At 46.1% G+C, this 24,322-nt stretch overlaps 1 protein-coding gene across 6 annotated transcripts in view; it reads left to right on the forward strand.

Annotated features, from left to right (window-relative positions):
• The window catches only part of DENND2A (DENN domain containing 2A), a 104,037-nt gene that overhangs the window by 68,484 nt on the left and 11,231 nt on the right, over positions 1 to 24,322 (forward strand). For 5 of the 6 annotated variants that reach the window (XM_025434019.3, XM_025434015.3, XM_025434016.3 and 2 more), the window contains 6 exons: positions 497 to 566; positions 2,152 to 2,229; positions 6,187 to 6,327; positions 7,708 to 7,856; positions 20,041 to 20,218; positions 21,670 to 21,711. In XM_025434019.3, the coding sequence (XP_025289804.1) occupies positions 497 to 566; positions 2,152 to 2,229; positions 6,187 to 6,327; positions 7,708 to 7,856; positions 20,041 to 20,218; positions 21,670 to 21,711 (658 nt within the window). The remainder of the gene's footprint in view (positions 1 to 496; positions 567 to 2,151; positions 2,230 to 6,186; positions 6,328 to 7,707; positions 7,857 to 20,040; positions 20,219 to 21,669; positions 21,712 to 24,322) is intronic. The other variant, XM_035699758.2, reaches the window with a different exon arrangement.

Consider the following 24,322-nt stretch of genomic DNA (forward strand, 5'->3'; position numbering starts at 1 on the left):
AGGGATGCTGTGTTCTTTGAAGTTGGCCTAGCAGTCTCTCCAGGGCAGTTTGAGCCCAGGCCAGGAGGTTGAGGTCGGAGGAACTCTAAAGAGACAGTTCTCAGGGAGGGTCACCCCAGGGGCAGTTCCAAGAGAGACACAGAACAGCCCCACTCTTCAGCTGCTCCTTCACTGAGTCACATCCCTTAAGTGGCAGATGCCATCTCATCTCCTAGCTCATGGAGGACAGTAGTCCCAGCAGATGCTTTGTAAGTGACTGCCATGCTTTGGGTGATGGGACAGCTCAGATGACAGAATGCTATGAGAGCTTGTCCTCTCAGGATGCAGTTGACACTTTAGGTCTCCCTCTCCCTGACACAGAGTCCCTGTACAGAGATGGATGGGCAGGACAGGGAGCAGCCCTTTTGATGGCCCCCTCCAGAATGTCTCCTGAATGCTGTCATGTGTCTTTTGTTTTGTTTTGCTGTTTAATGCACTTTTGTTTCCCCAACTGCAGTGAAACCTTCTCATTTGTCTTAACTGGAGAAGATGGGAGCAGAAGATTTGGTTACTGCCGAAGACTACTGGTTAGTATACTCTGCTGTCTGTCTGCCAGAACTCTGGGCAGCCCCGGGCAGAGCTGGATTCCTGGGGCTTCACCATGTGCCACAAGAGAAGAGGTGGGAAGTGTGACTGGTTAATCAGGGGAGTTAAAACCATGGAAGATTAAAAAAATAATAATAATAAAATAAAATAAATAAAACCATGGAAGATTTGGGGGTTCACCTAAGTCTTACTGGTAGAAGGGAACAACTTTGTCTCCTTTAGAAAGAAAATACTTCCTCCAGTATTTTCCCTGCCAAATAAAAGACCTTTCTGTCCTTCCTTTTATTTTTTTTTAAGATTTTATTTATTTATTCATGAGAGACACACAGAGGGAGAAGCAGGCTCCATGCAGAGAGCCCAATGTGGGACTTGATCCCAGGATCCTAGGATCACGCCCTGAGCCAAAGGCAGACACTCAATCACTAAGCCACTCAGGTGTCCCCAGAGCTTGTCCTTTTTTTTTTTTTTTTTCAGATTTTATTTATTTACTCATGAGAGACAGAGAGAGAGAGAGAGAGAGAGGCAGAGACACAGGCAGAGGGAAAAGCAGACTCTATGCCTGGAGCCCAACGTGGGACTTGATCCTGGGTCTCCAGGATCACACTCTGGGCCAAAGGCGGCACTAAACCACTAAGCCACCCGGGCTGCCCGAGCTTGTCTTTTTGAGACCCATTCTTTTGAAAATCTTTAGTGGGAGCAAATCATTTTCCACTGAGTGATTTTGAGTCTTCAAAATAAGCTGATATAATTAAGAGTCAAGATAATACACAGCACATGGTAGATATTCAATAAATATTTGTTGAATTAAAAATATATATATATTTGTTGAATTAATTAGTGAATAAAAAGTGTGGATAACAATTTAAAAAGTTGGGCAGCCCCGGTGGCGCAGCGGTTTAGCGCTGCCTGCAGCCCAGGGTGTGATCCTGGAAACCCTGGATCGAGTCCCACGTCCCTGCATGGAGCCTGCTTCTCCCTCTGCCTGTGTCTCTGCCTCTCTCTCTCTGTGTCTCTATAAATAAATAAAATCTTAAAAAAAAAAAATTTAAAAAGTTAGTGGAAAAAATAAATAAAAAATAAAAAGTTAAGTGGGATATAATAAGTTTTGTTGATAAAATTACTTTGACATATGGAGATTGATTTTCATTTAGGTTTGAAAATTAACTTAAAAGGCAGTTTCCAAAAAGGATGTTCTGAAATGATTTCTGATTTGGAATTATCATTATAATAAAATTTGTTTTCAAGGTAGCTCCTTAAGAGGAACCACAGTGATTTGGGTAAACAAGTTAAGCTTCCTTACTTTATGGCCCCACAGGCCATATTGAGCACCTACTGTGTGCACAACACTCTTGATTTGGTCCTTCAGGAGAATATAAATACATATACTACGTGACCAGAGTGGTTCCCACCTATAGAATGGGGTATTGGTAACTACTTACCTAAATGGGTTTTCAAAAGCTACAGTGTGGGGAAACATCTGGTACATGATAGGCACTTAAAACTGTTTGGGTTCTCTTCTCCTTTGAAGTGGTAACACATAATTTCCTTGTGTTTCACTCTAAAAAGCCTGGTGGCAAAGGGAAGCGTCTCCCTGAAGTTTACTGCATTGTGAGCCGCCTGGGATGCTTCAGCCTCTTTTCAAAGGTAAGGACTTGGGTCTCAGAGAAGGGAGGAAGGGAAGGCAAGGCAGAGCCCAGGAGGATACAGGAAACACCTTAACTCCTGGTACTTTTATAATCGTATCCTAACATTTTCCTTCCCACTTCCTCTCCACATCTCCTCCTCTGTCCTTTTATCATTAGTACCCTCAGTGAAAGCTGAGGAAGGTCAGGGACCAGAAGCAGCTGGTGGGGGGAGAGTCAAAATAATTTCAGAGGACAGAAGGGGCAGAGGATCTTTCCAGAATATTCCTCGTGTTTTCCTTTCTTCTAAGCATCAACTTTTCTCATATTCGCTTTTGCATGACAAAAAGGCCACTATGATGGATGGTTGTATAAATGTCTATGTACATATGTGTTGTTAGTGTGAGATATTTATTATTGTGGTCATACTCTTAATGTATCAAAATCTTTATATAATTTGGCCCTCTTTTTGGGAAGATGAGCCAATGTATCAAGCCCTAGGAATTGCCATACTGAATTGTCTAATCCACCCCACTATTCTGGGTGGATAGAAAAGAGCTAATTACTAATGTGTATGATGATAATCTCAAAAATTTTAGATATAATCTAACATTAATTTCCTACTTTAACCAGACATGAATATCTAATCCATAAATTGATTTTTTTTTATTCATTCATAAGAGACCCACAGAGAGAGATAGGCAGAGACACAGGCAGAGGGAGAAGCAGACTTCCCCGCTGAGCAGGGATCCTGATGTGGGACCCAATCCCAGGACCCTGGGATCATGACCCATGGGCACTTAACTGACTGAGCATGCAGGCATCCTATTTTAGCCATTTTTAAGTATACAGTTGATTAACATGTTCATTCACATTGTATGTCATCTGTCACCATCATCCAGCTCTAGAATCTTTTTTTTTTTTTTTAAGATTTTATTTATTTATTCATGAGAAAACAGAGAGAGAGGCAGAGACAAGGCAGAGGGAGAAGCAGGCTCCATGCAGGGAGCCCAATGTGGAACTTGATCCTGGGACTCCCAGATCACACCCTGAGCTGAAGGTGGACACTTAACCGCTGAGCCACCCAGGCCTCCCTCCAGAATCTTTTGATACCCCTGAACTAAAACTCTGCAACACTAAACACTAAGTCACCATTCCCCTCTCCCCTAGACCTCTGGCAATCACCATTCTACTGTCTGTCTCAATGAATCTGATTACTGCATTTACTCATGTAAATGGAATCTAATTTTTATCCTTTTGTGAACGGCTTGTATCACTTAGCATATGTCCTCAAGGTTCGTCCATATTGGAGCATGTGTCAGAATTTCTTTCCTTTTTTTTTTAAAAAAAAAAAAGATTTATTTATTTATTTATTTATTTATTTATTTATTATAGACAGAGAGAGAGAGAGAGAGAGAGAGGCAGAGACACAGGAGGAGGGAGAAGCAGGCTCCATGTCAGGAGCCTGACGCGGGACTCAATCCCGGGACTCCAGGATCGCGCCCTGGGCCAAAGGCAGGTGCCAAACCGCTGAGCCACCCAGGGATTCCCCCCCCTTTTTTTTTAAAGATTTATTTATTTATTTATTTATTTATTTATTTATTTATGATAGACATAGAGAGGCAGACACAGGAGGAGGGAGAAGCATCTTTTTTAAGGCTGGATAGCATGGTATTGTTTGTATATGTCATATTTTCTTTATCTGTTTTTCTAGATGGATGTTTGTGTTGTTTCCACGTTTTAGTTATTGTGAATTATGCTACTATGAACATGGCCATTCAGATATCTGAGTCCCTGCTTTCAAATCTTTGGGCTATGTACCCATAAGTGTGGAATTACTGGATCATATGGTAATTCTATATTTAATTTTTTTTTGAGGAACTACCATATATATAATCTTTTTAATTTTAATAATATATTTCATTTCACCCATAAATCCAAAATATTATTTCAACATATAATTCAATATAGTCCTTGATATTTTATATTCTTAATTTTGTATTCTGAAATCTGAGTATTTTGTAACACATCTCAAATCAAACTAGCCATATTCCTTTTTTTAATTTATTTATTTATTTATTTATTTATTTATTCATTCATTCATTCATGAGAGACAGAAAGAGAGGCAGAGACACAGGCAGAGGGAGAAACAGGCTCCCTGCAGGGAGGCCAGTATGTGCCTTGATCTCAGATCCCAGGATCACACACCCTCTGCTGAAGTCAGATGCTCAACCACTGAGCCACCCAGGCATCCCGAGACTAGCCATATTTCAAAGGTTCAGTATGTACACGTGGTATTATAAATAGTATTTCTACGGGTGCTTGGGTGGCTCAGTCAGTTAAGCCTCTGCTCAGGTCATGATCACAGAGCCCCCAATTGAGCCCTGCATCCATTGGGCTCTCTGTTCAGTGGGGAGCCTGCTTCTCCCTCTCCTCCCTGCTTGCTCTCTGTCACTATCTCTGTTTCTCTCTTTCTAAATCAATAAATAAAATCTTGGGACGCCTGGGTGGCTCATTGGTTGAGTGTCTGCCTTTGGCTCAGGGCATGATCCCGAAGTCCTGGGATCGAGTCCTACATCGGGCTCCCTGCATGGAGCCTGCTTCTCCCTCTGCCTATGTCTCTGCCTCTCTGTCTCTTATGAATAAATAAATAATATCTTTAAAAATAATAAATAAAATCTTTAAAAAATAATAATAATAAAATAAAATCTAGGATTCAGTGGCTTTTAACATATCCACACAGTTGTGTGATCATCCCCACATTTATAGGGCATTTTTATGACCCTGCAAGCAACCCCTGTACCCAAGAGCACTCCCTTCCAAGCCCTAGTAAACTATCAGTCTACTTTTGATGACTATGGATTTGCCTATTCTGAATATTTTATCCAAGTGGAATCATAATAAGTGGTCTTTTGTGGCTGTTGTCTTTGACTTAACCTAATTTGAATATATGTGCTGCCGAAGCAAGCACTGACTTAGCCTTATCTTTTCAATGTTCATCCATGTTATAGCATGAATCAGTGTTTCATTCCTCTTTACAGCTAATTATGGCATATAATGGAATATCACATTTTGCTTATCTATTCATCAGTTGATGGACATCCAGCCTCGAGTCTCTAGTTCCTTTTTAACTACCATGAATAATTCTGCTATGAACATTAATGCACAATCTTTGTTCTTGTTTTTTTTTAAGATTTATTTATTTATTTTAGAGAGAGAGAGTGTACAGTGCGGAGGGCAGAGGGAGAAGGAGAGAAAATCTCAAACAGATTCTATGTCGAGTGCAGAGGCTGACATGGGGCTCAATCTCACAACCCTGAGATCATAACTTGAGCCAAAATCAAGAGTCAGGCAGTTAAGTGATGGCCCCACCCAAGCACCCCAATGTACTAGTTTTTGTGTGAACATGTTTTCATTCCTGTTGGGTAAATACCAGAAATATAATTGCTAAGACATATGGAAACACTATGTTTAACCTTTTAAGATACTGCCAGATTGCTTAGCAAATGGGCTTCACTAGTTCACGTTCCCACCAGCAGTGCATGCGGGTTCCAGTTTTTCCACTTCCATGCCAACACATGCTACTGTCTATCATTTGGTTTTAGCCATCTTAATGGCTATAAAGTGGTGTTTCATTGTGGTTTCGGTTTGCATTTCCCTAATGGCTATCCCCCAGAGAAATTTTAACTCCACAGTTACACTGTAGATCTTCTTATATATTGTGGGCCTGTAAAGGACTACAAACCATTATAATATTTATTTTTTCTAGCACCACACCCAAGAACCAGTTTTTATCCCCTCGGGGGCAATATTACTGCCAATGAGAATGCATATATTAGCCCAGTAAGTTACATGGCCAAACCCAAAGTCCAGGGGGGTCAAGGAAATTCAGTGGGAAGAACTGTAAAGGCACATGGCAAAGGAGTGGGCACATAGAGAAGAGATTTGAGGCAATGACATAGGCATCTTCCCCTTGCAGATCTTGGATGAGGTGGAGAAACGGCGAGGCATCTCTCCTGCCCTGGTGCAGCCCCTTATGAGGAGTGTCATGGAAGCTCCTTTCCCAGCACTGGGCAAAACCATCATTGTCAAGAACTTCTTGCCAGGATCAGGAACTGAGGTAAGCCAACAGACTCCTATTGTCTCTTAGAGGAGAGAATGGCCCAGACCAAGTGGGCTGTCACATCACTGAATGTGACATTAGACATCGTAAAATCCACCCTAAGTCCTGTCCATCCATTCCACGATTCAGTCACAGAGAGCAACCCCCAGAGCTATGCCATGGCAGCACATAGTGTTTCTTTGCATGGCATTGGCCTTACAGTTAGGGACCTGCATTGAACATCCTTAGCTTCTCTTACTAGCCCATTACATTCATAGATTGTATTGGAACCTATTTACCTTTTTGGTCTCTGTCACCTCTTATAATTTCATAATGTAAAACAGATTATTTTCAGGGAAGACAAGCTTAGGTACTACTTTTGATTCACCTGTTTAGGACTTTGAGGTACGCCTCCTTCCTTGACTGGATTGGAATTTAATGCAGAACTTTTTTTTCATCTTTCCCATTCCCTTTATATGGCTCTGTGGATATCACTAGGCAGATCCCATTCAGCCTCGAGTCTCTAGTTCCAAGAGCCCTTGAAAAAGCAGGTCACTTCTGGAGACAGGAGAAGGGTAAGAATAAGTGGGGTATTCTGGAATAATTCAATTTCCCAGAACAGAAAGAAGTGTTCTCCATGTTGCTGGGGAACCCTACACTATCCTTATGCCAGGTGCAGATGGCTTGGCCATGGAGATGTTGACATTATTGAGCCCCACTATGTGTACAGCACTGGGCAGGTGCCATACTCGGAGTAAATCACCAGTCTCTGCTCACTGTGAAGGAGCCAGCTATTTATAGAGAAAAACACACATGTGAGCAATGACTTGAGATAAATTCAAGAACATTTCAGCAAGTACAGAATGAGAAGATGTGCCCACTAAGTGTACAAGCTGTAAGACACATCCTAAGGGAAGGATTGGTATAAGGTGGGGTTTATTGAGAAATGCCTTCTAGAGGAGATGAATCTTGAAAGTGCTGCCTGGATCTGTTGGTCCTTCTGTGTGATCCTGTGACTCCATTCCAGCAGGTGATATTCCTGGTGAGGCAGAGACACTTTCCTATGGGACTCTAAATGATAGGACATCAACCATAATGAACTCCTGGGGAGGGGGGCAGTCCCAACACATCACTATCAGGCAGAGCTTCCAAGCTTTGGGGCCCAGGGCCATTGGTCCTGCCATCCCGTCTCCCCAGCTCCATCTGAACTTTCCTTACCCTCCACTGTGAGACAGAGTTCGTACCAAGTCTACCTGCCCCTGCCCCCCAGGGTCCTAGAAGCTTTCTTCTCCCCAATCACTTTGGCCTTCCCTGTTTTCTTTCCCTTTTCTCCTGAGGACCTCAGAGCCACAGGCCTGGGGTGCGGCCCCTCCTCATGGCTGCCCTATTCTCTGGCAGGTGATTGAACTGTGCCGCCCCCTGGACTCCAGGCTGGAACATGTAGACTTTGAGTCCCTCTTCTCCTCTCTCAGCGTCCGCCACCTGCTCTGTGTTTTCGCCTCCCTGCTTCTGGAGAGGAGGGTCATCTTCATCGCAGACAAGCTCAGGTACCAATCTTGGCTACTTCTGCTAAAGTGTCTGCCTGACAGTCTTAAACTGTCTAGATTGTGCAGGGCAGGTGACTGCCTGGGACTACAAAGGAAACACCTCTTGAGGGAAGAGGGCAGGTCAGCGGGCTGCAAGGCCTGGAGGTTTAAGAGGCACACGAGTTCTGTAAAGCACAGGTAAGCCTGTGCTTCTGTGCACTACTTATCTGATATTCTGGCTGCCTTTCATTCATCCTGCTGTGTGCTAGGCACTCTGCTATGCGCTAAAGGGATGAGAGTAAAAGAGCAGAGCTGTACTCAAGAGTTTTCGGTCCCGGTGGGCCGGAGGTTGGGGGATGGAGGGCAGAGAAGGGAGCAGGACACCGGGTACTATGCTGTAAAGGCTTACTAGAGCAGTGTGTTCTAGAACCAAGGAGGGCTCTCATTCAGAGGAGACCAGTTTTGGCTGAGTCCTAAGACTAAGAGCAAGTAGAAAGCACACTCCAGGCTGAGGTACACAGGCAAGGATACAGGAGGCCGAGCATGTCACCTTCAGAAACTGGAAAGCCATTCACGGTGGCTAAGCAGAGTGGCAGGCAGAGCAGGAGGCAAGGAGCCAAGGTTCACAGAGGGTTGCAGGGCCATGCTTCAGCACAGATGGATCCCAAAGGCAGCCCTTCCTCTCAGTGTTGAAATAAGTTACATAGAACCACACACACCTGCTCATGGCTTGGTAGGATGCCCCCCATGTCCAAAGGGTCACATTCAATGATTTGCAAAGCCCAAATCAGAGAAGAGCCAGAGGGGATGCAGATAGGCATTGGAGTGAATGAACTTTAAAAATAAAAAGAATTCCTGGCTTTTTCATCACTTCACAATACTGAATCAGAGCCTTCTTTGCTTCGGAACTAAGGGCACGGCAGCACAGGTGGTGACTGCCACTCCAGGAAGGGCTGAGATGTGGGGTCTGGCCAGAGATAGACCTGACAACCAGGGAAAGCAGATGAGGCCAACCAAGGAGTCCATCTGGAAAGAAGAAATACCAAAAACACAAAAGTAGAAGAACTCTGATTTGGAGAGGAAATATGACTCCCAAATCTGGAAAACACAAGGGAAGGAAGAAGAACAGGGAAAGAAGAACGGAAAGGACAGAAGGTATGAATGTGGAGCTCATCAGGAACATGGTAGGAAATGGAATCCAGTCCTCTCCTCCCACTCCAGCCCATCTGGTCATCTCAGTGATACTCCTCTTTGGACAGCAGCCATTTGGCTATTCCCAGCTTGCTCCCAGCCCAGTTTTTAGCGAGCTATTCACTTTTACTGTCATGCTTATTGCACTCCCTGTGCACTGGGGTCCGCTGCGGAAGCAGGCCGACTCTCAGCCTGCAGCTGGTGCTGGGCACTGGGGAATTCAGACTGGAGAGTTCTAAGGTTGGGGCTCTGGAAGCTAAAGATGAGTAATAACCCTTCAGTGACCGGGGTCGGATTTCATCTAGATGCTGTCTGTATTCTCTGGAAGCCCTCACTTTGTCCCCCGGAAGTAGAATTCTCAGGCTCAACCTGGGGGAGGGGAACGTAGTGGATCTCAGAAAGGCCCATGCAAGAAGTAAAGGCCAGCCATGTAAACCTGCTGCCCGCCCAGACTGGAGATAGGGCCGAACAGTCCCACGAGGAGCTTGCTTCCTGGGTTGAAGATGGGAAGCTTGGGAAGGTGCAGCCTGAGAGAATGTCTAGGAAGATGGGCGTGGCTGGAGAGGAGCGTGCCCTCTCCTGGCTTCCCTCCCTGGCAAAGTATCCAAGTATCATCTATTTTTCTTGTCAAAGTACAATGAGAGAAGGTGGGAACAGAAAGGGTCAAAGACAGATGCATCCTTTAAGGACACCAGAGGGGACGAGTCAGGCTTCAGGTGCTGAGACACCAGGAAACACTCGTTACAAAGATGTCTGGGAAGGGACCACCACTCCCTCCTGCCTGGACAGATTTCTGGGTTGACAGGCTGAAGCCCCTCCCCCAGAGCTGCTCTAACAGGAGACAAAGGAAAGCGAAGAAACTGCCGTCCCTGTGAATGGACTGTGCCCAGTGGTGGCTGCATCTGGGTTAGCTCTCCCAGCCCCTCCCCTCCTGTCCTGGGGCAGCTTTATTGGGGTGTCGTCGATGTTGTCTGACTGGAGGGGACTTCGGAGTGTCTCTCCTCGCCCCACCTTCCATGATGCCTGATATTCTGCTCTTAGAGATTGAGTCCCTTGGAACAGCAGATGCCCACGAGCAGGGGTAAAATGCTGGCTGTGGCTGCTGCACAGACAGGGCTAACTTCGGTTCTCTCCTTGGGTCCAGAGCCAGGCCACTGTGCAGTTAACTACTCTGTGTGTGTGTGTGCGTGTGTGTGTGTGTGTGTGTTTATAGCTTTCAGACTTGCACATTCATCTCATCACAAAGGACGCAGGGGCTGAGGGTGCTCCTAGGAGGAAGGAGGATGCCTGAATGTCCTCAGTGGTGGGCGCTGGGGCTCCTCATTTATGAAACCAGTGCTCATCTGCACCCAGGCCCCTCATCACTGAGACTTGATATGGCTCCTGTGTCACCTTGTCCCCAAAGGCAGCCCATGCTCTTCTTGTGACAGATGGCTCAAAGGGTTCTCTCTTGCCCAGTACATTCTCTTTCCATCCGGTAAGCATTCCAGGCAGACCTGAAGAGGTGGAAAAATAAATAAATAAAAGGCCCACAGAGTGGAGGCAGGAAAAGAAAGAAACAGCATGAGCAAGCCTGCCGACAGTAATAACATGGCCACCACAAGGTGGACTGGAATGTCATCTCTGGGCCAGGCTCTCGGAAGGGTTTGACTTGTGTTCTTTCAGGCTCCTGACAACTCAGTCAGAAAGCATTTATTGTTAGGAAACTAAGGAGCACACAGAGGTTAAGTCACTTTGCTCTGAACAGCCAGTGGTTAGTGGGAGAGTTGGGACACAGGCAGCCTGGCTCCAGAGAAGATGAGAAGGGAGGAGGAGGAGCAGGCCACGTGGTGGGGGTGGGTGGGTGAAGGGCAGTGCCTGTGACCCCTTTAACAGAATACATAAGGAAAGTCTTTTTTAAAACATGCCATTGAGGGATCCCTGGGTGGCGCAGCGGTTTGGCGCCTGCCTTTGGCCCAGGGCGCGATCCTGGAGACCCGGGATCGAATCCCACATCGGGCTCCCGGTGCATGGAGCCTGCTTCTCCCTCTGCCTGTGTCTCTGCCTCTCTCTCTCTCTCTGTGACTATCATAAAAAAAAAAAAAAAAAAAAAAAAAAAAAAAACATGCCATTGAGGGCAGCCCCGGTGGCGCAGCGGTTTGGCGCTGCCTGCAGTCTGGGGTGTGATCCTGGAGACCCGGGATCGAGGCCTACATCAGGCTCCCTGCATGGAGCCTGCTTCTCCCTCTGCCTCTCTCTCTCTGTGTGTCTCTATGAATAAATAAATAAAATCTTAAAAAAATAAAACAATAAAACATGCCATTGAGACCCTATTTGTGCTTGGCAGGCAGGCTTGTATTGTGTACTGAAGAAGCCAAGACCTCCATGCTTTTCTCCCTAGAACCTCCCTCCCTTACGGCCTTCAGCTGGGACCCAGTTAGTCAGGTGGAGCTGGGCGACCCCACAGTCTTTCCAAGCTCTGAAATTCTCCCAACTCCCTGGGCCAGAGTGCCCCGGGCCTCTGATAACTGAGGAAGAACCTGCTAATGGCCCCATTCCTGCCCCACGACCCACCTCCTCAGGCATCCTGTGCTTTCCAGAGTGTCCCAGGGGACGACTTGGGGGATGACCACCTCATGTGCCCATCTGTGCAATGGGGGAGAGGACTATCTAATTCCTGCAGGACCCCTCCGACTCAAATGCTGTGTGATGCCATGAACATGCTGTTGAGAGAAAGTCAGTGCTAACACCCCACATCTCCCCATGCTCCCCAGGCTCACTCTTCTCCTGGCCTCATCTGGTTCAGTAAAAATCACCTGTGCAGCCTGTCCCTGCTACTGTGGCCTCCCTTAGAGTGGTTCTAATCCTGGACTCTTCAGAGCTGGTGTGATGCCCCAGTAACTGTGTGTGCTCCTTTAATGCCCCTCTACATGTGACTTGGGTTAGAGTTAAATACCATGTTGTGAGTCCTTTCCAGGATTCCCAGGCCTCTCTCTAGGCTATGCTCAGAAGTCGGGATGCCTCTGCACCTCCTTTTGCAGCCTACACTCTGTACTTCTGGAGGCCTCAGGGTTGGGGCTCTCTGACCTTTAATTGTAACCCCTTCCCTGATAGGGTAGTCTGGCTCACCTGTAAGAAAGTGACACAGGGGCAGCCCAGGTGGCTCAGCGGTTTAGCGCCACCTTCAGTCCAGGGCGTGATCCCAGAGACCCGGGATGGAGTCCCATGTCAGGCTCCGAGTCCCTGCATGGAGCCTGCTTCTCCCTCTGCCTGTGTCTCTGCCTCTGTGTGTGTGTGTGTGTGTGTGTGTCTATGAGTGAATAAATAAAATCTTAAAAAAGAAAAAAAGTGACATGGCTGGAGCTCAGTCAGTGGAGCATGTGACTCTTGATCTTAGGGTTGTAAGTTTGAGCCCCACATTAGTGTAGAGATTACTTAAAAATAAAATCTTAAAAAAAAAAGAAAGTGACATAGCTGGTGATCAAAGCGCAGAAACTCCACCATAGAACATCATGAGTGAAAAAGCCAGAACCCATCTTCCCTCTTCCAGCCTGCTCTGCTGGGGTGTCCCTCCAGGAGGAATCTCCATCCACCTAATGCTGTCTGATTTACCGGCAAAGAGCCAGAAGGAATTGAAGGGTTCTTTGGCTAGACCATGACAAACTAGAGCTTGGGGGACAGTGGCTGGCTGCAAGTCGTCTGAGTTGGGAAAGCCTACCAAGAGAGACTTCCACATATGCTCCCATGGGGGCTTTCATCCTCATCACCAGGCACAGTACTGCACATGCCATGTGTGATCCCATTTCCAGCCCTGTTCAGCTAGAAGTGAAAACAAGCCTCCACAGTCTTCTAATTCTCCCCAACCTTTGTGAGACCGCAGAACACATGAGTGCAGGACCTGCCACGAGCTCAGTGAGTGGCCGCATGGCAGCCATTGTGGACGTGAGCCTGCATTTGGCCTGTGGTTCCCCCACCCCCACCCCTTGCTAGTCAGTCTGCCCACTGCAAGAGGAAGTAGCTGGGACTTGTGGCAAATACTGAATGAGTTATAAAAGGGTTTTTAAGTCGAGCCAAAAATCTATCAAATTTAGAATAACATTTTTGCTCCGTTTCATCTTCAGGGTGGACACTGAGTGTTTCTTAAGGCACTGTCAAGCCAAAGTTTGACAGATGCAAAAGAAAGAATGTTGTTGTGATGGCTCGTTCTGTTGTCATAGCAACCCAAATAAATATTTTCTTATACCCCTTTCTTCATTTCCCCAATGATAAACATTTGTTTTTTATTTTATTAATTTCAATTCCCAACATTCTGACTAATCTACAGACCAGGCCGAATAATAAAGTCAGAGCTGCACATAAACAAATTTGTCCAAAAGTTTTATGGAACAATGTTTTTGTTGTTGTTGTTTTTAATTTTATTTATTTATTCACAAGAGACACAGGCAGAGGGAGAAGCAGGCTCCTCACAGGGAACCCGATGTAGGACTCAATCCCAGGACCCCAGGATCACTACCTGAGCCAAAGGCAGATGCTCAACCGCTGAGCTACCCAGGTGTCCCTATGGCACAAAGTTTTTAACATTTTTTAAAGGTTTTATTTATTTATTCATGAGAGACACAGCAAGAGAGAGAGAGAGAGAGAGACAGGCAGAGGGAAAAGCAGGCTCCATGCAGGGAGCCCGATGCAGGACTCAATCCCAGGACTCTGGGATCATGACCTGAGCCAAAGGCAGATACTAAGCCACTGAGCCACCTAGGGATCCCCACAAAATTTTTAACATTCAAGAAATTTCCTTTTTATCTTTTTATTTAGAGTATATGAAGATTGTAAGCCAAATGAGTACTGATAAGTAGGATTAGGTGGTCGAATCTTGATAAATAGTGGAGTTTGCCCTTAGCTTCGGCACATGAGCAACTGCACAGATGAGTTCCTAGGTAGCTATGCACCTTCATTTTTTTATGTGCTCCTTTTTGCTTTTTTTTTTTAAATCAGTTTCTGTAAGCCTAAATGGGGATTCCCTGTCCTGTCTAGAATCAGTTGTGCTCGGCGATGTTTGCCATCTCAGAAAAAGGTAGGGTAGGGGCACCTGGGTGGCTCCATCGGTTAATTGTCTGCCTTTGGCTCAGGTCACGATCCCAGAATCCTGGGATCCACTCCTGCATATCTATCTCTCTCTCAAATAAATAAATATAATCTTTAAAATAAAGGAAAAGGTAGAGTTTGTGAACATGCCCTCTCTAGGCAGAACAGCTGCCCAAGGCCTATCTGCAAGGTGGTCTGACGTCCAAAATACTACTTCAGAAGTCCTCAGAGTGGCTAACAGTCTTAGAGGTACATATATTTAATTCAGCAAAACCCTAAGCAAAACACAACTTAGTAACATAATGGCATCAGTCTGATTAAATATTAAATATATGAACAGCAAGAAGATAACATTTGGAGCAAGATTTATTTATTCTTAAAGATTTTATATATATTCCTGAGAGACACAGAGAGGGGCAAAGACATAGGCAGAGGGAGAAGCAGGCTCCCTGCAGGGAGCCTGATGTGGGACTCGATCTGGGGACTCCAGGATCAAGCCCTGAGCCAAAGACAGAAACACTTAACTGCCAAACCACTCAGGCATCCCTGGAGCAAGATTTAGAGACTAGCATAACCACAATTGTCTTCTACCTCAGACCCATCACTAGCAAAATATTGGGCTAAAAACTTGTTCCAGATCTTCCATCAGGGTCACATGCTCCCAGGCTGTGCTTGTTTGTGTTGCCACCTTTATGTGGAGCTCACTGCAAGGACTCAAAACCTCTCTGGTACTTTTATCTATTAGTTTGTCCGAGGCAACTTCACTACTCTTCTGTCCTGTCTCCACTAATGAGCCTTGGATTATCTTCTGATGGCCCTGGTTCTTTTCACTTTGCAGCTATTTCTAGTGCCTGGTTTTCTCTCTCATAGATTTGTAGTTTGTAAACATTAAACATGGAAGAAAGGATGCGTGGGTGTCTCAAATGGCTAAGCCTCTGCCTTCAGCTCAGGTCATCATCTCAGGGTCTTGGGATTGAGTGGAGTCCCTCAACTTGGGCTTCCTGCACAGTGGGGAGTCTGCTTTCACATCCCCCTCTACCCCTCCCCCTAGCTTATGCTCTCTCTTGCTCAATCTCTCAAATAAATAAATAAAATCTTTAAAAAAAATAAAGCTGGAAGGAAGTTAGAAATTATCTAGGCCACTCTACTTATTTTACAGATGAGGAAGTTCAGGGCTTTTACCTGAGATCATACAGAGGGTAGCAGAGCCCATTTTCTTGAGGCCCAGCCTATGTTTTTTTAAAGTTTGGCAACATGTTACTTCCAGGTGTGAAAGTACAGTGATGGAAATATGGTAGCTGGTGCATGTGACATCCACCTCCCATTAGGTCTCCCCAAGTACCAGACCAGACTGAAGTTTGCCTTTCGCTCATATTCCTGGGAATAATAGATACACTAGCAGAGATACTTTGCTTGGGATACCAACAGATGCTGATGGGATCATTCTTCAAATTCCTGGGGAGTCTAACTTAGCAAACACATTGTTTACTTTTCTGGTAGCATTTTAGAGAAGGCTCTGTGTTCAGTTCTTACTGGTTCCTAGATAAATTGGAAGGTTGCTGAGCATAGTAACCCCACATATAGCAACAGAGGTTTGCTAGCAGCCAGAACCAAAGTGTCTTCCCTAGGAGAACTTCAGTACACACAAGTGCATCCTGATGGCTCTAGACTAGTGCTTCAGCCCTTATGGGGCACCACCAAATAGCAAAGCATTCTGGGACCTGACTCTTCTCCTCTGTGCGCTTCTTTAAACCCTGTGGCCCAGCCAGCCTCCCACATGGGCATCACCTCCCTCCCCTCCTTCTGTACAAATCGATCACAGCTGTACGCTGGTGTTGCTTTCCTCTACCCCCACAGTAACGAGAGCCAGCTGCGAGGGCTCTGGTCCTAGGACTTCCTCCAAAACATTGCCTCTCCTCCAGCCAGCAGATGCTCAGGAAAGCTGTGTGGCAAGCACACTTGAAAAGTTATCCACAGTGTCGCCCAAACCAAAGCCTGTTCTTTCATATTCCTAAGAGACCACCCATCCTAGCAGTGCCCACACCTCACCCCTCATGGAAGGTTCCTCTAGCCTTTTTGAGCCTGGGAATAAAATTCCATTAGCACTTGCATGAGAGACTGAGAAAAACACAAACTACACTCAAAATAATCCCATCTTTTTCTCCTCTACCATTTATTTTGGGGGAACAGTTGTCACTATACAATTTGCAGAATTCGACCTTTCCTCCTGTGTTTCAAGAGGGAGAGGTGGGTTTTTTTTTTCCAGCATATTGATGTGGGCTAATAAGCGAGAGGAATGAGCCACTCCTCAAACACTGCCCACCTGTTGTCATGAGCGCCCTATGCTCCATATGTGCCTGCCAGTGAGGTGCTAATGATAGCCAGGTGTGAAACATTTGGCTCCAGCTGCAACAGCACATCAGATGATTTAAAAACCAACAAACAAAAACCACTTGTTAGGAGACATAGCAGAGGCAGCACCTACCTAGTGGTCAGCAGCGTACCCAGCTAAGTTGTCATCTTTGGTCCCCATCAATATTGAATTCATTTGTCCTTTCATTCAGTGCATTCCAGTGGCATAAAAGAATTCAATCTTTCTGGAACATTTATTCATCCACTGTGTGTATCTGGCTAGTGCTGGCATTGCTTATCATTCTTCCTGACCTGTTCCAACTGCCTTCCTCATCCAGCCGGTTCCCACTCTGCAGCTGAACAGGGATAGCGGGGAGTCTCCCAGAGCTGCTGGACTGCCTAGGCCTCCCCTAGGAGCCACAGGGTGCTCTGGCCACAGAGAGAAGCCAGCAACTGATTACACTTTCTCATTCCAGGGATGAGGCTGCAAGAAAGCAAGAGGGCAGAAGGCATTTTCTTTGAGTTGGAAAAAAAAAGTTAAACACATTTATTTTTCTATCTCAGTGATTGAGGAAACCACAAAGGCTTCACACTATGCCTCTTCATGCCTCCATTCCTCTCCTCGTGGCTCTCCCCACCCCATTGCAGAGGTCAGCTTCCTCCCGGTCTTTTTAGCTATTAAAATTTGTAAGAAGGGTGGTGCCTGGCCAGTTTAGTCAGTAGAGCATGGGACTCTTGATCTCAGCATTGTGAGTCCAAGCCCCATAGTAGGTGTAAAGCTTCCAAGAAAAAAAAAAAAAAAAAAAGATTCAAAATAAGATGAACTCCATCTGTAAGGTGGCTCTGTGTCTAAAATTCTGTGATCCTATAATTTCCCTGGGGTCAAAAGTGCTTAAACCACAACTCTGAAAATGCTTCAGTGTGAGCACTGCATTTGAATTCTCTGTTAGGGAGCAAGTGGAAGTGAAAAGCTTCAGAGACTGCTGACATGGGCTCTGCATGACAGCTCCCACCGCCGCAGCCCACGCAGGAGCCACACTTCTTCCACGTCACATTTAAGAGCTTATAGCAAATGTGCTATCAGAAGAGATGGGTTTTAATCCATGAGGCTCCATTCAGGGAATTCTTTCTTCCAGTCCTTAAAGTCCCCCTGGTCACTTGGGGATGAAAGCCAACATCCTCGTAAAACATGGAACATACCAGAATTCCTTTTTTTTTTTAAAGATTTTATTTATTTATTCATGAGAGACACACAGAGAAGCAGAGACATAGGCAGAGGGAAAAGCAGGCTCCATACAGGGAGCCTGACATGGGACTCTGTCCTGGGACTTGATCCTGAGACTCTGGGACCATGCCCTGAGCCAAAGTCAGACACACTCAACCACTGAGCCACTCAGGCATCCCACATACCAGAATTCCAACTGAACTATCACTGTCCACCTGCCTCCAGCCTCCTGTTCTATGGTCCAAATCATTGACGTCAGACCCTTTTAACTGCAGGCCGTGTCATGAGAAATGCCTCTCACGTTCAGACTTAATGCAAACACCACATGCAAGCACACAGGTAGTCACTTACACCTGGAACAAAATGCAGCATACTCTCTTCTCATCTATTTTTTTGGTATTTCTAATGCTGATTACAGCCCACTAAAATTATTTCAGGACTCAGTAATGGGCTGCAGGGTGTAGTCTGAGAAGACCTGTTTTAGCCCAACTATCCCCTTTTTATTTTAACATCCTAGTTTCCTCAGCTGTGTCCTCACAACTGTAGTATGCGAGCGAGCAGATCAACTTTGTATACTGCTCACACAGTGACAGATTAGTCCTAAAATTTAAAAGTTTTAGAACAAGGTAAATTCCACACATTCAGTGATCAAGAAAAAACATTTTTGTAAGATTTTATTCATGAGAGACACACAGAGAGGCAGAGAGACAGGCAGAGGGAGAAGCAGGCTCCATGCATGGAGCCCGATGTGGGATTCAACCCTGTGCCCCAGGATCACACCCTGAGCCAAAGGCAGAAAGGTTCAACCGCTGAGCCACCCAGGTGTCCCAGTGATCAAGGAAATTAAACACAAAGGGTGAGCAAGTCACTAACAGTATTTACATTCCAGAATATCTAAGAGAAAGGGATGCCGGGCAGCCGGGTGGCTCAGCGGTTTAGCGCCGCCTTCAGCCCAGGGTGTGATCTTGGAGACTGGGGATGGAGGCCGGGTCGGGCTCCCTGCATGGAGCCTGCTTCTCCCTCTGCCTGTGTCTCTGCCTCTCTCTCTCTCTCTCATGAATAAATAATAAAATGAAATCTTTAAAAAAAAAAAAAAAAGATAAATGGATGCCTTAGGAAAAATGCATTGGGAAACAAAGAAAGTCATTTGACTGCCTTTATAGAGATACTTGCTTGATTGCAGCACTCTGGCACAGAATTCCAAAGTATGCCTGCCTGTATAGGTGCTTGACGTCAGTGGAATCCAGTAAGGAAGCATTCATCTATCCGGCTCTGCTCCCTTGCAGTTATGCCTAACAGAGCAGAGCTGAGAACTGGTGCAAACACTCAAACAAAATGCTGGTTACAGGGCCTGTGCCCTGCGGAAGATGCAATATAATCAGAGGAGAACCCAGAGGAGGCCCTTGCCTATATTTTATTCTTACAGATATTTCTAACAAGCTTCTGAAGTTTTAAATCCCATGGCATTTTAGAAACAGCATATTAGAATGGGAGCAGAGAGGGTCTGCCCTCAGCAGGCTCACCAGTGACAAGAAAATGCAGGGAAGAAGAGAAAGTCAGCTCTTGCTCACCTGGAGAGGCTGCTGGGCATCCCTGTGTGTGGCACGGTGGGGCTGACATTCCAGCTGATAGTCCCGGGTAATCCAGCTAGTCATCTATGCATGAACCCAGGATCCGCGCAGAGCACGGGGGATAGGGATCACAGGAGCTCGGGGCTTGCCAATAAAGGCTGTTCCATGATTGTTCTTCTTTAAGGGAGACTCCCAGTGTTGTTATTTTTTTAAGTTTTGAATGCTGGGTAAGGGGTAACTGTACATGAGTTTCACTTTTACACAACAGAGCCTTGGAGCTGACTGCTGCCATATAAATACCAGAGTTGCCCCATTTCTTTTGATTGCACCTAGGTGTTCATGCTTGGCTGAGCAAATGTGTGGAAGAGAACAAAGAGAAAGCTAGTGTTAGAATATAGAAGCATAAGAAATTCATAAGCATCCATGAGAAAAGAGACTTTAGTTGATATAGAAGGGTTTTAGGAAAGAGGGGTGGAAGTGAATGATCAAAATGTCACAAGAATGTAGCTCACGTGTGAAGGAACACTAGCAAAAATTAGCTGAGGCATGAAATTCATCCTTCTAGCTGTGTCTTAAAGCCTCACATAGGCTCCATGTGCCTGGATAATCTGTGTTAGGACTGTGTTACATAATGTACCTAATACGTGTATGACACCTTTTCTGACAAACATGCCTATGGGATGGAGTGCCCACATTTCTCTCCAGCCTCCTCCACGGAGGCTGCCCACCCTGTGAGGCTGAGCAGGCCCTGTCCAGAGCTTTCCCTGAATCTGCCCCATCTCCCCTTCTCTACCTTCTGCTGTAGCACGCTGTCCAAGTGCTGCCACGCCATGGTGGCTGTCATCTACCCCTTCACCTGGCACCACACCTACATCCCCGTGCTGCCACCTGCCATGATCGACATCGTCTGCTCACCAACCCCCTTCCTCATCGGGCTGCTCACCAGCTCACTGCCGCTGCTCAGGGAGCTTCCACTGGAAGAGGTGAGCTCTGGGGACATCCCTATTCCCTTCTGGTGGGGACCAGAGGGTAGAGGGGAGGTGCTGGCTAAGGCACCGCAAGCATGCCACGTCAGAGGATACAACCCCCAAGCCTGCTTCAGTAGATCCTTGGTGACTGCAAATTCAGTTTTCTCTAAATGAACCCACTGGCCTGAACACCCATGGAGAAAGGCAACAATCCACAACTTAGCCAGATGTTAAAACACTTGATCTGTAAGTAGCCATCCACCCTATCCTGCCCTCCCACCTCTTTCCAACACTGAGGAAGAAAGCACACAGGAGCTAACAATTGCTGGAATTTATATTTGGACTAATAACAAAGCTGATGAAGATGGCGCCCCTACAAACACTGATGTGAAAAAAGACAGTCACTAAAATGTTTTTAATGATCCCCTTCTGGGTTTTCAGGTTACACCCACATGAGGAAAGTCCTACCTGGCATTTCTGTGGGTCTTTAGCCCCAGTCCCTTCCTCTAAATAATCTCTATCCCATGTACTGATGTCTCCCAGCAGTCAGCAAGGGAACCATAGGGGCCTAAATGATACCACTAACTTCTGAATCCCCAGGGGAACGCCTGTCCCTGAAATTCATCCCAAGCCCCCAGATGTGGCTCCTCTAATTGCCTAGGTAGGCCTAAAGTATTCACCAGCACATACAGGTCTTTGAGCATGTGTTTCTGAACGGCAAGGAGTTTGGGTACCCTGTGATTCCTGCAATGGCTCAGTTTAACCCCACGTGTGTGTTTGAGAAGAAAGGAGAGAGCTGCCTCAGCTCCTGGATATGTACATCATCTGGGATGTATTACAGTCTGTGTTTCCAGCTGTTGGTGAAAACATGGTGGCTGTGCAGGCCTGTGCTCTTCCTCCATCATAGCCAGTGGCCCATGCTGAGACCTGAAAGAAGCCCTGACTTGCCTCTCTAAGCCCCTGCAGCTTGATTGTACTCTCTAGTTGGATCCACTCCTCTGGGTTCCTCTCCTCCTCTCCCACTAAGAGAAATGACAAGGCCAAGTGGGTAGCTGGGAGGAGAGAGACCCTTAGGAGTGGGAAGTACAGAGTTGAATGGAATGGAATAATGGGCCCTATAGCATCTTTCGCCCACCTCTAAAAACCCACACACTAAAAATCCATCCCAGAGCCTCTGCCTTAGCCAGACTGGGAACGGGGCAAGGAGTCCAGTCTGTGGTAGACACATGGCCCAGCCTGTGGTTTCAGTGTTGAAAGCATGCAATTCTGGAAAGCTCTTCTCCACCCCCTACCTCCCCTCTTCATCATTTGTGGCTACAGTGGCAACGTCAGGAAACCACAAATGGGCCACTCCACCTTCCACCCCAGCTGCCTGTCTGGATGCCAAGAAGGAAGAAGGCTAAGAGTCTATCACTATACCCTGGAAGCCCTGGTGACAGTAATCAGCCCTTTTCCTCATCTTGCAGGTCCTTGTGGTCGACCTCGTCAATAATCGCTTCCTCAGACAGGTGAGTAAAAAGGCCAGCTTCGGGGATCCCTGGGTGGCTCAATGGTTTGGCCCCTGCCTTCGGCCCAGGGTGTAGTCCTGAAGTCCCGGGATCGAGTCCCACATCGGCCTCCCTGCATGGAGCCTGCTTTTCCGTTTGCCTGTCTCTGCCTCTATGTCTCTCATGAATAAATAAATAAAATCTTAAAAAAAAGGGGGGGGGGCAGCCCTCGTGACGCAGCGGTTTAGCGCCGCCTGCAGCCCGGGGTGTGATCCTGGAGACCCAGGATTGAGTCCCACATCCGGCTCCTTGCATGGAACCTGCTTCTCCCTCTGCCTGTGTCTCTGCCCCTCTCTGTCTCTCTGTGTGTCTCTTATGAATAAATAAATAAAATCTATAAAAAAAAAAGAAAAGCCAGGTCCAACCTGCTGCTCTTTTTTCACCTCTTTGCTATTTGGGACACAGGTTTCCAGGTCTGGAAAGGCTCCTTCCTTGATGGGCCTGGGATTACAAAACAGGCCAGTGGGCTTGGGTGATCCCTGGCCAGGGCTGGGCTGAGAACAGGACTGAAGGCAAGGGCCAAAGAGGAAGGGCTAGGCAAAGGATTTAGTCTTTGTGTATTGTGCCACAAAATTGTTTTCTAACAATTAGAAGCTTTGTAAAGGTTATATCTATAGATGCTTATCTTTTTCAAAATGTTTTTTAAAAATATCTGTTAAAAAAAAAAAAAAAAATATCTGTTAACAGGGATCCCTGGGTGGCGCAGCGGTTTGGTGCCTGCCTTTGGCCCAGGGTGCGATCCTGGAGACCCAGGATCGAGTCCCACGTCGGGCTCCCGGTGCATGGAGCCTGCATCTCCTTCTGCCTATGTCTCTGCCTCTCTCTCTCTCTCTGTGTGACTATCATAAATAAATAAAAATTAAAAAAAAATTTTTTTTAAAAATATCTGTTAACAAAGTTTATATCAAGTGGAAAAAATCAGGACACATGATTATAGACATTATTGTCTTGATCTTATTTTTTATTAAAAGTAAAGAAAAAAAAACAGTTTGACCCTTAACACAGGTGCCCCACCCCCCCCTGCAGTTAAAAATCTGTATAACTTTTGATTTACCAACAACTTTTTTTTTTTTTTTAATTATTTATTTATTTATTTATTTGTGATAGTCACAGAGAGAGAGAGAGAATGAGGCAGAGACACAGGCAGAGGGAGAAGCAGGCTCCGTGCACCGGGAGCCCGATGTGGGATTCGATCCCGGGTCTCCAGGATCGCGCCCCGGGCCAAAGGCAGGCGCCAAACCGCTGCGCCACCCAGGGATCCCGTGATTTACCAACAACTTAATTACCGATAGCCTACTCTTGGCCAAAAGCTTTATTGATAACAGCACATATTTTGTATATTATATGTACTATATGCTGTCTCCTTACAGTAAGTTAAGCTAGAGGAAAGAAAATACTATAAAGAAAATCATAAGAAAGAAAAAACTCATAGGACTGTACTGGATTTATTGAAAAAAACTTGCCTATAACTGGACCTGTGCAGTTCAAAACTATGTTGTTTAAGGGTCAACTGTGTGTGTGTGTGTGCACATGTGTGCACGCACAGGTGTGTGTGCGCACCTGCCTCTAAAAGAGATTGAGGGATCCCTGGGTGGCACAGCGGTTTGGCGCCTGCCTTTGGCCCAGGGCGCGATCCTGGAGACCCGGGATCGAATCCCACATCGGGCTCCCGGTGCATGGAGCCTGCTTCTCTCTCTGCCTGTGTCTCTGCCTCTCTCTCTCTCTCTCTGTGTGACTATCATAAATAAATAAAAAATTTAAAAAAAAATCCATAAAAGAGATTGAGAGGAAAACACCAAAACATGGATGTTGGCTGTCTTGGGGTAGAAGACTGAAAAGGAGACAGTGAATGAGTGATCTTAAATTGTTTTAATATTTTCATATATTATCAGGGCATCAGATGGTTCAGTCAGTTGGGCGCCTGCCTTCTGGTCAGGTCATGATCCCATGGTCCTGGGATTGAGCTCCACATTGAGCTCCCTGCTCAGTTCTCCCTCTCCCTCTGCCCTTCCCCCTGCTTTTGTGCTCTCATGCTCCTGAGCTTGCTCTCTCTCTCTCTCCCTCCCCCTTTCTTCCAAATAAATAAAATCTTTTTTAAAAATACATTTTCTGGGATGCCGGGGTGGCTCAGCAGTTGAGCGCCTTGCCTTTGGCCCTGGGTGTAACCCTGGAGTCCCTGGATCGAGTCCCACATCAGGCTCCCTACAGGATGTCTACTTCTGTCTCTGCCCCTCTCTCTCTGTGTCTCTCATGAATAAATAACTAAAATCTTTTTTAAAAAAATACACTTTCTTGTTATCACTTGTCAAAGAGGGCTAAATCCTATCAGATCTTGCAAAGAATCATTACAGAAAGGTTTTCCAGGCGTTCTGGTGAATTGGTTTTAAACTTGGCATTGCCATCCTGCTGGAAAGTCCTGTCATGTTCATGGTTGTTTTTTTTTTTAAGATTTTGTTTATTTATTCATGAGAGACACACAGAGAGAGGCAGAGACACAGGCAGAAGGAGAAGCAGGCTCCCTGCAGGGAGCCCGATGTGGGACTCAATCCCGGTCTCTGGGATCACGCCCTGG

This window comes from Canis lupus, chromosome 16 (genome assembly GCF_003254725.2).
Source record: "Canis lupus dingo isolate Sandy chromosome 16, ASM325472v2, whole genome shotgun sequence".
Taxonomy (NCBI): Eukaryota; Metazoa; Chordata; class Mammalia; order Carnivora; family Canidae; genus Canis; species Canis lupus.